At 52.3% G+C, this 13,409-nt stretch overlaps 1 protein-coding gene across 3 annotated transcripts in view; it reads left to right on the plus strand.

Annotated features, from left to right (window-relative positions):
• SYNE3 (spectrin repeat containing nuclear envelope family member 3) overlaps positions 1–13,409 on the plus strand; it is a 108,020-nt gene that overhangs the window by 70,387 nt on the left and 24,224 nt on the right. For all 3 annotated transcript variants that reach the window (XR_014525730.1, XM_083501548.1, XM_083501549.1), the window contains exons 14-15: positions 10,351–10,514; positions 13,200–13,323. Coding sequence is in view for 2 of the 3 variants with exons in the window: in XM_083501548.1 (XP_083357674.1) it covers positions 10,351–10,514; positions 13,200–13,323 (288 nt within the window). In the remaining variant the exon portion in view is untranslated. The remainder of the gene's footprint in view (positions 1–10,350; positions 10,515–13,199; positions 13,324–13,409) is intronic.

The raw sequence follows: 13,409 nt of genomic DNA on the forward strand, positions 1-13,409 counted from the left end.
GCAGCTTTGTTGTTGATTCAGGCTGTACCCGCCACATCTCGAAGGATCGGCACCTCTTTATCTCCTTCAAGCCTCAGGAAGGTGAGATCCACCTGGCTGATGGGAGGACGTTGCAAATTGCAGGAGAAGGGACTGTGAAACTTGCAAGTCTGCACACTACCATCAGTAATGTACTTTTTGTTCCAGGCGCTGCGAGCAACTTGCTGAGCGTCCCACAGCTTACTGGGCGTGGTTTTCAGATTTCCTTCAAGAGGAGCGTCTGTGTCATCAGTAAAGGCAAAGAGGACTATTTGCATGCAAAGTTTATGGATGGTTTGTTCCATATAACTTATGAGGACACTGCTGTTGTATCTAATGCTGATTCTTGTTGTGTTGCACAAACTAACAAAGTTCTTCATGCAGGTTGCATTCATGATGCGCATCGAAGGTTTGGTCACCTCTCTTGGAAGGCACTGGCCAAGATGCCAGAGGTGGTTGAGGGTTTGAACATCAAACCCTGTAAATTTCACATGAAATGTGTATCTTGTGCAGAGAACAAGGTGAAGGTTGCTCCAAAAGGCAAGGAGTCTAGCAGGCAGGCTTCCAAACCCTACCAGCTAGTGCATGCGGACCTGGTTGGTCCACTTGCGCCCTCTTTAGGAGGAGCAAGGTACTTCATGATTCTGATTGATTCTTTTTCCAGGTTCATTCATGTGTTTTTGCTCGAACAGAAATCGCAAGCGTTTCCGAAGTTTAAGGCATTCTGTGCTTGGTTGGAGAATGCTCACGGTAAACGTATCGCCTGTCTGTTTACCGATCGAGGCGGGGAGTTTACTTCTCAGCAGTTTGAAGCTTTCCTGACTGAGAAGGGAATCCAGCATGACACGTTAACGCCCAGATCGCCATGGATGAATGAGCTTGCGGAGAGAGCAAATCAGACATTGCTGCAAGGAATCAAAACATTGTTGCATGATGCCAATCTCCCTGATAAGTTTTGGGGGGAGGCTCTGGGGAATTTGGTTTACAGTTTTAATCGCAGATTGTCATCACCCATTGGTTGTACCCCCTATGAGAAGATGTTTGGCAAGAAACCCAACACCAAACACATGAAAATCTTCGGTTCTGACATGTGGGTACACTCCCCACAAACCAACAAGCTTGGGAAGCGTGGGGCACATGGTTTGTTCATGGGGTACGAAAAAGGTGCATACAGGGTGTGGATGACTAACTCTAAGTCCATTAAGTTCACAAGGAGTGTTGAGTACAATCCTAAGTGGGGGGAAAATGTGGGAATTTTCCAGTGTTACCCAGAGGAGGATGAAGGTGATGTCAAGCAAGCAGCTAAAGCTGAGGAAGCTGCTGAGGATGATGAGGATGATGATGATGATGATGATGATCAGAGTTCGGATTCCAGTTCAGTGGGCGGCGCGGCTGCTGGTGTCAGTGACAGTGATGACACAGCAGACTACCAGAGCGCAAAGGCCTCAGTCAGACCATCTGATGCGTCTGACAATGAACTGGAAGAACCACTGTTCACCATTGGTCATTTTTCTCCTAAGAAGGAGGAGATGAGTCCAGAAGACTTGCGTCTAGTACGTAGGTCTGAAAGGGCGACCAAAGGCAGACCTCCAAAGAGGTATGCTGATGAGTTTGCTAAAACAGCAACTGCTGTTCTTAGTAGCTCAGAGAAGGTGTGGGAACCTTCAAGCTTCAAAGAGGTTCAGGAGTTAACCTCTAAAGATGCTGAGCCTTGGCTTAATGCCATGAAGGCTGAAGTTGATTCCTTGAACAGGAACCAAACTTGGGAACTGGTACCGGTAGTCCCAGGAATGAGACTGGTTGGCAGCAAATGGGTCTTCAAGGCCAAGACAGACCAGAATGGCAAGATAGTCAGACACAAAGCCAGATTGGTTGCCAGAGGTTTTTCACAGGTACCAGGACAGGATTACCACGAGACCTACTCACCCACAGTCAAATATGAGAGCGTTCGGCTGATGCTCAAGATCGCTGCGGAGGAGAAACTGCATGTTTCCCACCATGACATTAATACAGCTTTTTTGTACGGGATTTTGAATGAACAGCTGTTCATGCTTCCACCTGATGGGATGGAGATACAGAAGGGAATGGTCTGTAAACTGCGGAAATCCTTATATGGTCTCAAGCAGAGTGCCAGGTGTTGGAACACAAAACTCACTGAGACATTGCTTTCTCTAGGTTTTCACCAGGGCAAAGCTGATCCGTGTGTGTTTGTCAAGGAGGAGGGGCAAAACAAACTGTATTGTTTATGTTTTGTTGATGATCTTCTGATGTTTTGGAAGAATCAGGCTTTTTACCAAAGCACCCTAGCTCAGCTGAAGGAGCACTTTGACATGAAGGATCTTGGTGAGGTATCCAACTATCTTTCTCTGCAGGTGGAGAGAGACCAAGCAGGTAATTTTCTGGTACACCAAACACAGAAAATTGCTGATGTGTTAACCAGGTTGAATTTGGTTGATGCAAACCCAGCAGACACACCGATGGTGACAGGTTACCAGGTAGACAGTACTGCTGAAGCGTTTTCAGACACAACGCTGTACAGATGCATTCTAGGCAAGCTGAATTTCATTGCCAGATGTTCAAGACCTGACATAGCTGTAAGCTGTAATCTGCTTAGCAGACATGCCAACAATCCTACGGTTCAGGATTGGAAAGCTCTGAAGCGCATAGCTCGCTATTTGAAAGGGACTATGCACTACAGGCTGAGGTTCACCAGTCAGAAGACTGGAGGTCTTGAAATCTTTGCAGATGCAAGTTTTGGAAGTGACACCACGGATGGTACGAGCACTTCTGGAGTATGCTACTTCTGGAGTATGCTACATGTACAACCACTTCTGGAGTATGCTACATGTACAACCACTGCCTGTTTGACTGGTTGTGCAAGAAGCAAACAACAGTGAACTCAATGCTCTGTCATTTTCACTCATGGATTGTGAATGGTTGATGCAACTGTTTCAGGACATCGGGGTTTCTGTGAAATGTCCTATACAAGTGTATCAAGACAATAGATCTTGTTTGCTTTGCTGAACTCCGAGAGTTGCAAGCAGAGAACCAAGTACTTGCAGATTAAGCTACATCGTGCAAGAGAGTGTATTCAGAAAGGACTGATTCAGGTGTCCTACATGCCAGGAAATGAAATTCCTGCTGATCTGTTGTCTAAGGTTGTTAACAGAGAACAACCTAAGGTTTATGTACAAAGGTTGCAATTGAGTGAACCACAGGTACCACAGGTGTCAGAGCTGCTTGAAGATCCTAGCTCACAGAGGATCACGCTAGCCAGCGATCATTAAGTAAAAGTCTTTATTGAATTACAGTTTCCATTCTCACGCTGCTGCGCGCAACTCTACGTCTAGTAGCTAGATCGGCGAAGCTCCGTCTGAGTCTCCGCCCCGTGTGCACCAACTTAATATCCTAGCCTTGCTCCACCTTTTCCGCCTGACTGTCCTCCTCTGGGTCCCTCTACCCCCCGGGGCTTCTTCCTTCCGGGATTCTTCTGACGCTGACCCGGACCCTCCTGCCTCCTTGCGCCGGGCTTTAGGACCTGGCTCCCTTTCGGGGCTGCTTACTGCGCCGCCTTCCTCTGCATTTGAACTTGGCGCGCGCGCCCAACCTTCCACTTTCCTCTTAACCGTTTCTTCGCTCCCCGATGGAGGTGTGGCCACTCCTGACTCATGCCCTCCCTCCTGTGGTGAGCTGCCAGCGCTTCCCCCCTGGCTCCCTTCCTCTTCCCTGCTTCCTGGCGGTGACGCTGGTCCCGATTTCCAGCTGCTCCCCCCTGAGTCCCCTCTGGCTCTATCTTCCTGGGGTGCCCCCCTAGACTCCCCCCTTGCCCTGGCCACTGGTGCTCCTTTCTGTGAATCCTCTGATTCACTGGAAAGACTAGGAGATCTCGGGTCGTCGTCATCACTCATCTTTTCTTCTGCCTCCTCCCCTTCGCTCTCTGTTTCCTCCCTTGCCCGTGCCTCTGCTCCTAAACCCCTGACATCCATCCCCCCCTCGAAGCCCCCCATTCCCCCCTCCCCTCCTTCCGGTGCTGGAGCTGGGGGCTGCTGTTGCAAAGGGACGAACGTCGGATATCGGTCGCTTCCCGTGGCGGGCCTCCATCTGAAGTCTCGCGGGTCTTCCTCCCTGCTCTCGTCGACAACGGTCACCTCCGCTTCCATCTCTGTGCCGCCGTGCTCGAAACCAGGGTCGTCCCCGAAAACGTCCATGTCCGTCTCTCCCTCACTTCCTCCTGGCGGTGTTGCTCGTCCTGGGCCTTCCAGCCACCGTCTGCGGAACTGCTCCTCTGGTCTATCGTCCCACCAATACGAGGGTTCTGATGCAGATCCCGAGGGTGACCCCTCCGGGGAACGGACGTCTTGTGTCGGGTCCTCGTCCGAGTCGAACCCCCGGAAAGTGCTGGCCGAAAGCGTGGGCGTGAAAAGCCAGTCGTCGAAAAAGTCTGCTGGCATAGGTCTATGGGGGAAGAGGGCATGAAACTCGTCTTTGAGGAGAGGTTCGTCCAAGGCGTAGCCCGGCACCCAGCTGTTCGCACTGGCCGGGGTGCCCTCCTTGGCGAGAAAGTATTCTACCCCCTCTTCCCCCCATCTGGAGTCCAAAATCTCCGTGACTTCGTTGATGCGCTCCTTCTGTGCCACTCCCGCGTGCCCTGTTCTGTCTCTGACCGGACTCGGCGCCGTTCCGGGTTCCTGGAACCTGTGCGGTGCCTTGTAGGGAGTGAGCACCGATCTGTGGAATACCGGATGCATTCTGGAACCCTCCGGAAGTGCCAGTCTGAAAGCTACCGGGTTGACCTGCTCTTCGACTTGGTAGGGCCCCAGTTGTTTATGCCCTAGTTTCTTCTTGGCCAACGACCTGGCCGGCACTGCGTGGGCTGCTAACCAAACCCAGTCTCCCACGTGGAGCTCTTCGCCAACCCTTCTGTGCTTGTCCGCTTGTACTTTGTATGCGTGCTTGGCCAGCTCCAGGTGGCGCCTCAGCTGATCGTGGACTTCCTGCAGCTCCGACGCGAACGCATCTGCTGTCTGCGGCTCCCCCTCCCCCATTCTTTCCAGTCCCGGGAAGGTTCTGGGGTGCCTCCCGTTGTTGGCGAAGAACGGCGTGACCCCCGTGGACACGTGCTTCGTGTTGTTGTAGGCGAACTCGGCAAGCGGCAGGTAATCCACCCACGTCGCAGGCTGTTGATTTGCATAACATCTCAGGTACTGCTGCATGATGGCATTGACCCGCTCCGCTTGCCCGTTGGTCTGCGGGTGTCTCGCCGACGCCAGGTTGATCTTGACGTTCAGGAAGCCCATCAGCTTCTGCCAGAAATTCGAGATGAACTGCCGCCCCCGGTCGGACAGAATAGACCGTGGCAGACTGTGAACCTTGAACACGTGGTCTATGAACAGTTTGGCGGTTTGCTCCGCCGTGGCCACCTTAGCACACGGAATGAAATGCGCCATCTTGGAAAACAGGTCCACCACCACCAGCACTGCCGTCTTGCCCCTCGAGCTGGGCAGATCCGTGACAAAGTCCAGGGCCACCCTTTCCCAAGGTTCGACCGGAGTTTGCAGCGGTTCCAACAGTCCGGCCGGCGGTTTGTGCACTGGTTTGGCCCTCTGGCAGGTGTCACACCTCGCCACGTAGTCTGCGACCTCCCCTCTCATTCCAGGCCACCAGAAATCCCTGGCTACTAATTCCACCGTCTTCTCCTTGCCAAAGTGCCCGGCCGTGGGCGCGTCGTGCAGCTGCTGCAGCACCTTGGCGCGAAGGTCGTCTCCCGGCACGTAGATGGCCCCTTTACGGATGAGCAATCCATCTCGTAGCTGGAAACCGTCGGCCGCAGCCGTGCCCCTTTGCACCTCTGCCATCTTTGCTTGCGCGAAGGAGTCATCCTGCAACGCTCGTCGCACCGCCTCCAGGTCCACGGTGGCCGCGGCGCACGCCCATACTGTTGGTGCGAAGATGTGCATGGCGGCCGCTGGCGTTGCGTCCTCCAGATACTGTGGCTTACGGGAGAGGGCGTCCGCCATGATGTTAGTGTCCCCCGGGACATACTCTATGCGGAAGTCGAAGTTCGCAAAAAACTCAGCCCAACGTATCTGCCTCTGGTTTAGGAACTGTGCCGTGCGCCAGTGCTCCAGATTCTTGTGGTCCGTGCAAACCTGCACCGTGTGCTTGGCGCCGATCAGGAAGTGCCTCCACGCTTTGAACGCTGCATGAATGGCCAGCAACTCCCTGTCCCAGATGGTGTAGTTCTGCTCGGACTTGCTGAGCTTCCTGGAGTAAAACGCTGCCGGTCGCCACACCCCCTGCTGGTCCTTTTGCAGCAGGACCGCCCCCACGGCTCTGTCCGAGGCGTCTGTCTCCACCCTCATCGGCCTGCTGGGGTTGACGTGAAGCAGCTGCTCTTCCGACGCGAAGAGACGCTTGAGTGCCTGAAAGGACTGCTCCGCCTCCTCTGTCCAAACGAACTTCTTTTTCTTGGAGCTAAGCGTGTCTGTGATGGCCGCTGTCTGCATAGCGAAGCCCTTGATAAACTTGCGATAGAAGTTCGCAAAGCCGACAAACCTCTGGACCTCCTTCCGGTTGCGTGGACTCTTCCAATCCAATACCGCGCGAACCTTGGCGCTGTCCATGGCGAGCCCCTTGTCAGACAACTTGTAGCCCAGAAAATCCACCTCCGTCACGTCAAATTGGCACTTCTCCAGCTTGGCGTAGAGCCTATGTTGCTTTAGTCTGGTCAGCACTTCCTTGACGTGTCTGTCATGCTCCTGCTGCGATTCCGAAAAGATCAGGATGTCATCTAAGAAACAGACGCACGTCTTGTAGAGAAGTCCCGCCAACACGTGATGCATGAAAGCTTGAAAAACGTGGGAGCCATTTTGCAATCCAAAGGGCATAACTCTGTATTCGTAGGTACCCAGTGGCGTGAACATGGCCGTCTTCCACTCATCTCCCTCCCGCATACGAATGAGGTTGTACGCCCCTCGCAGGTCTAACTTGGTGAACACTTTCCCCTTCCGCACCTTCGCCAGGAGGTCGTCGATTCGGGGCATGGGGAAGTCCGACGGCTTGGTCCCATTGTTTAAAATGCGATAGTCCACGACCAGTCTTTTTTGGGGCGTGTCTCGCTTTTTAACAAAGAATACTGGACTGCCCCCCGCTGCCTTGGACTCTCGGATGAAACCGCGCTCCAAATTATGATCTATGAACTGTTTGAGTTCCTGCAGCTCGTCCTCTGACATGGAATACAGTTTCCCCTTAGGCAGCGCCACCCCCGGCAGCAGGTCAATTTTGCAGTCATATGGTCTGTGAGGGGGCAGCCTGTCCGCCTCCTTCTCGCAGAAAACTTCCAAAAATTCTGCGTACTTGTGGGGAATCGCTTGCAGCGTGCCTAGCAGCAGCTGTGACTCCTCTTCCTCTCCTTCCTGCCGGGGCACGATGCAGTGTTCAGCACAAAAGGAAGAGCCGAAGATCAGCTGCCTCTGGTACCAAGCCAGCGTTGGGCTGTGCTTGTCCAGCCAACTCATTCCCAATACAATGGGCGTATCCGATAGTTGAGTGACATTGAAGCTGATGATTTCTTTGTGATTTCCAAGTCGCATCGCCATGGGCGGCGTCTGCTTCACCACTTGCCCCCCTAGCAACTCCCTGCCATCCACCGTGACAACCTGCAGGGGCAGTGTGGCCGGCAGCAACTGTATAGCGTGCTTGTCGACAAAGTCCTGCCCTATAAAGTCCGCGTTGCTGCCCGAGTCAACTGTGATGGGCACGTCAGTGGTGATTCCATTGGGCAGCTGGAGAGATGCGGTGAGCCTCACCACTGGTTTGGGCGGGAGGGGGTTCACGGGCTGTAAAACCTCTGGGGACTGCGTCACTAACACGTCTGGCTGGGCCCCAGGGCCTCTTCCTCCAGCCAGACTGCGTCGTTTCCCTGCTGTAGTCCCCCTTGCTGCGTTGCTGCAGTCACCATTGCCGAGGCTGCAGTAAGCTTGTGGAGCCTCTGGGGACACTCTTTTGCCATATGCCCTGGCTCCTCACAGACGTAACACTTCCTGTTCCCTCTAGGAGGCTTCGCTTTCACTGCTGCCGGTGCTAGGGCTCTGGTTGCTGACTGAGCCCTTGCACCTCCAACCTCCATAGGTTCGGCTCCTCCTCCTGGCGGAGGCGTGCATTGCGCCCGCGCTGCTTCTCTGGGAAGGAAGGAGGGGCCCCTGGCTGGTTCGCGTCCTCCACGCCCTTCGTCCCTGCTCCACGGACGTTCTTCCAGCCTCACCCCCACTGCCAGTGCCCTCTGAACGACCTCCTGGGTGGTTCGGGGTCTCTCCCCCCTCGCGATCTCATCTTTAATCGAGTTGTGCAGCCCCTCCCAAAAGAGGTCTCTTACAGGAGCCGAATCTCTGTCCCATTCCAGGGCACTGACCAAGGCGAAAAAGCGGGCATGATACTGCCTGACGCTGGCCCTCCCTTGTCTCAGCCCATGCACCTCCTTCCGTGCAAGATCCACGTCAATACTTGATAAAAAACACCCATCCATCGCTTTAATAAAGGCATCTGCATTCTGGAGCGCCGGATCCTTATCTCTCCATAAATTGCGTAGCCATGCTTTAGCATCCCCATGCAAATGGGACATGATGAATCCCACTCTCTCTTGCTCATCTCTAAAGTCTTTATGCAGCAGTTGCAGTGAGCACAGTACGTCTGCTCTAAAGTTGGGATACTGTTGCAGGTTCCCATCGAAGTGAGAGACCAGCCCGCCTGTTCGTCTCGCCAACCCAATTCCCTCCTGCCGGGGTGTCTGCTTTGTCAGCACGTCTAACCTGACCTGGAGATCCCTGCAGGCGGCAGCTGCCTCCTCCTCTCTCTTCCTGGATGCGAGAGCCTCGGCATTCAGTTGTGCCACTGCTTTTCTGAGTTCCTCTATCTGCTGCTCAGCCGTCATGTCGTCTGCCGTTCGTGAGCTCGCTAGTAGGCACCTGTTTCTCTCCCCTCCTCGAGGCTGTAGATGCCCACAATCGAGAGACGGAGCTTACTGTCAGAGCTGCTTGAAGATCCTAGCTCACAGAGGATCACGCTAGCCAGCGATCATTAAGTAAAAGTCTTTATTGAATTACAGTTTCCATTCTCACGCTGCTGCGCGCAACTCTACGTCTAGTAGCTAGATCGGCGAAGCTCCGTCTGAGTCTCCGCCCCGTGTGCACCAACTTAATATCCTAGCCTTGCTCCACCTTTTCCGCCTGACTGTCCTCCTCTGGGTCCCTCTACCCCCCGGGGCTTCTTCCTTCCGGGATTCTTCTGACGCTGACCCGGACCCTCCTGCCTCCTTGCGCCGGGCTTTAGGACCTGGCTCCCTTTCGGGGCTGCTTACTGCGCCGCCTTCCTCTGCATTTGAACTTGGCGCGCGCGCCCAACCTTCCACTTTCCTCTTAACCGTTTCTTCGCTCCCCGATGGAGGTGTGGCCACTCCTGACTCATGCCCTCCCTCCTGTGGTGAGCTGCCAGCGCTTCCCCCCTGGCTCCCTTCCTCTTCCCTGCTTCCTGGCGGTGACGCTGGTCCCGATTTCCAGCTGCTCCCCCCTGAGTCCCCTCTGGCTCTATCTTCCTGGGGTGCCCCCCTAGACTCCCCCCTTGCCCTGGCCACTGGTGCTCCTTTCTGTGAATCCTCTGATTCACTGGAAAGACTAGGAGATCTCGGGTCGTCGTCATCACTCATCTTTTCTTCTGCCTCCTCCCCTTCGCTCTCTGTTTCCTCCCTTGCCCGTGCCTCTGCTCCTAAACCCCTGACAACAGGTTACACGGAAAGGGGGAGGATGTTGGGATATTTCCGTTCCACCTTAAAAGGGAGCAGGCTTTGAGAGTCACAGAGTCTGCGCATGTCCTGTTCACAGGATGTTTATGTTCTGATGTTCCTTTCGTTTTCCCAGTTGGCCGAAGATGCTGACACAGAACGGTCATGTTTTTCTTTGTTCTGTTCTACGCTAAATAAAGTCTGTAAATCATGCTCTTCTGCGGTGCAGCTTCTACCTGTGTTTCTGCTGATAAACAGTGTACACAAGCCTGGAATGTGGCAATCCGTTTCTGAGGCTTCGTGTCGCTAACTGCTGGATCTGCCTGTCTACGGGAGATCGATGGACGTCCGGCACCTGGCTTGGGGCCATGATGGACTATATCTCCCTGGCAGTTTCCCAACAGCTGGACATTAGCATCACATTCTCCAATACCCTTTTGGAGAGGCAAGCCATTGCTGCAGCTGCCTTACCAATATGCTTGTCTGGCTCAGCGTTGATGGAGAGATACTTTGGTGGCATCTACATGATTCTGCGTGTTGTGCCCTGTGCCTTTCAGAGGCTGCAAACTGAGTTTCCAGACAGAGAGATTCAGCTGCACCTCATTGAAGCCCACGGGCAGCTGGTGGCAGAAAACTCTTCGTTGGAAGGTGCTGAGAACATCCGAACCAAAGTGAAGAGGCTAAAGGAATCTTTCGAGTCTCTCGAAGGCATGATGTCAAGGTAGGCAGATAGGCAGCTGTGATATTCTGCACTCCAAGTTGGCTGCCACAGAGGGTGGACGGAGCGAAAGGGCAGGCGAAGCCGTGGTTGCGTTATTAGCTCCCATTTCCTCAACACTTTGAAAGGTCTGTGTGGTTCGTGGGCTTCCAAGAGACAACTGCTTTGTTAGTGTGAGAACAGAGTGCTAGACCAAATAGGCCTTTGAGCCTTTCCAGCAAGGCTCTTCTTATGCCCTTAGGTAGCATTTCCAGTTTGGGGCCTGCCGATCCTCATTTGGCAATGTCGCTCAGCCTTGCAAATAAGCCCACTAAAGTTACTAGCCTGCAAAAGTTGCCGGCTGTGGCAGAGGCTTCCCTCCTCTGCCAGTCGGCTCAGTTTCTTTTTCTAGTTGTAGAGGAGTGATGGTTCCTCCTCCGCCAACCTGTTCATTCGCCTGCTGGCAATTCCATGTTGCCCATGGCTACTCAGCAAGTGCTTAATTAACAGTTCTGATATAGACACGGCACAGGAAGCAGCAGGCAGAGTGGCTTCCTTTCTGAGTAACTGCTGCATGAAAGCTCCAAAATGCTGCAGCAGGGGTTCTAGTCTGGTTAAACTGTTTATCTAAATGCATCCCACAGTTTATAAAGCCGTATCCTGGTAACAAAGGAACCCAGCAGCATTTGTGCTCTATGGAAGCCTACAAGCAGGAACCAATTCTCTTCCAATAAGCCCTTTTAATTTTTCTAAGTAGAGAGACATTTTCATAAGGTACAGTCATACCTCGGGTTGAATACGCTTCGAGTTGAGCAGGTTCGAGTTGCACTCCGTGGCAACCCAGAAGTAATGGAGCGCGTTACTTCCAGGTTTCGCCGCTTGCACATGTGCAGACGCTCAAAACGATGTCACACGCATGCACAGAAGCGTCGAAAAGTGACACGCACATGCGCAGACGTGCTATCGCTAGTTACGTTTACTTCTAGATGTGAACAGGGCTCCGGAACGGATCCCATTCGTATCTAGAGGTACCACTGTACATTTAAAGTACATTTCCTCACCCTCCCACGAATCCTAGGAACTGTAGTTTTCCCCTCACAGAGCTGCAATTCCCAGGGTTCTTTGGCTCGGGGGAAAGTATGCTTTAAATATATTATGTTTTTTATATGTTGGAAGCCACCCAAAGTGTCTGGGACAGGGCACAAATTATTATTATTATCATTATTATCGTTATTATTATTCACAGTGCTTTTTCCTGGGGGGACGCAGGTGTACACATACCCCTAAACATTTTGTGAATCTAAGTTTGGCCTCGTTGAGGGGCAGTATTTCAATGAGTAGGAAAATGAGAGTACCCCTAAACATTTTTTTTAGAAAAAAGCACTGATTATTATTGATAATAATGCATAGTGTGTACATAGCCATAAACTTAAATGATCTTGCCACACTTAACCTTTTCTGTGTGTGTGTTTCTGCTCCAATATTTAATCACTTAAGCTCCAATAATTAAGCATTAATTTTTAGATCTTTCCCAATGCAGCTGAATAATACCATCTAAGTCTTTATGAATCACTGTGGGGTTCTGGGAATTTGAGCTTTCACCTCCTTTCCTTTATCCATAACTTTCCTGGCAAGTTGTATGCTTTTCTCCTTTGCCCAGACTTCCACCCCCCTACACACACTTTCCAATCTAAGTAGCTCTTTCTTTCCCCACCTCCTGAGCCTGTCAGGTTTCCTCATCAGTTCAGAAACCAGCCGCGGATTGTAACCGTTTCCTAATCACAGCTAGGAGCGCTCTGCTAGAACGATCCCCTGGAAAGTAACGATCCATTTAAAAAGTGGCCTTAAAACGGCAAGACCACGTCCAGGGAGAATGAATAAAACCCACTGGCAGGAACTTGTCACGGTATCTTTTACATCTCTGCTTCGTCCCGTGATGCTGCTGTGCTTGTGCTGTTTGGGAGCTGGTGGTTCAGTTGCTAGAGAACGTCAGAGAAAGCTTATCCAAGCAAGGTCATCCATGAATCAAAATGAAGGCAGGGATTTAATGCCTCACTCTTCTGGTTGTTCCCAGTGCAAGCATTTCTGCTTGCCAGACAGAATGGTCTCCCCCCTCTCCTCCCCCTGTGCACTCACCTCAGGGTTCTCCTATCCTTCTGGAGTGGATTGGGGCTGGGGTTCTAACTACCCCATGCTCCTTCCATCCCTCCTCCTCATCTGACGGCTCCCTCAAGGACACCAGCTCAGGGCTCATGACAATATTGGCCACAGCTTCAACACACTACGTAGCCCATAGGATCATAGAATCATAGAATCATAGAATCATAGAGTTGGAAGAGACCACAAGGGCCATCGAGTCCAACCCCCTGCCAAGCAGGAAACACCATCAGAGCACTCCTGACATATGGTTGTCAAGCCTCTGCTTAAAGACCTCCAAAGTAGGAGACTCCACCACACTCCTTGGCAGCAAATTCCACTGTCGAACAGCTCTTACTGTCAGGAAGTTCTTCCTAATGTTTAGGTGGAATCTTCTTTCTTGTAGTTTGGATCCATTGCTCCGTGTCCGCTTCTCCGGAATCTTTAGTAAGCTTAACGGTTTAGTTGGTGGTCCCAGGATGAATAAGGGAGGCAGTGGAGTTTTATAAATGTTACAAGCCTTAGCTTAACTATCTCTCCTCTCCCCCCCCCCCTTCTTCGGTTTGACCATAGTCTCCTCCAGAAAATCTACCCAAACAGGACAACGGTAGATGCCGGCAAGAAAACAAACTTTTCGGCCAAAGTGTCACCCCATGGTTTTGCCATTCGCTCTACAGAAGATCTCAACCACTCCTGGGTGAGAAAAGCATTTTAGTCACCTTTTTGCTATGACTTAAGTTTTGTGCAACAGGGCTGGCGAAGGAACGGGTCTGAGCCCCTGTA

Source organism: Podarcis liolepis (genome assembly GCF_965112155.1).
Source record: "Podarcis liolepis genome assembly, chromosome: 1".
NCBI lineage: Eukaryota > Metazoa > Chordata > Lepidosauria > Squamata > Lacertidae > Podarcis > Podarcis liolepis.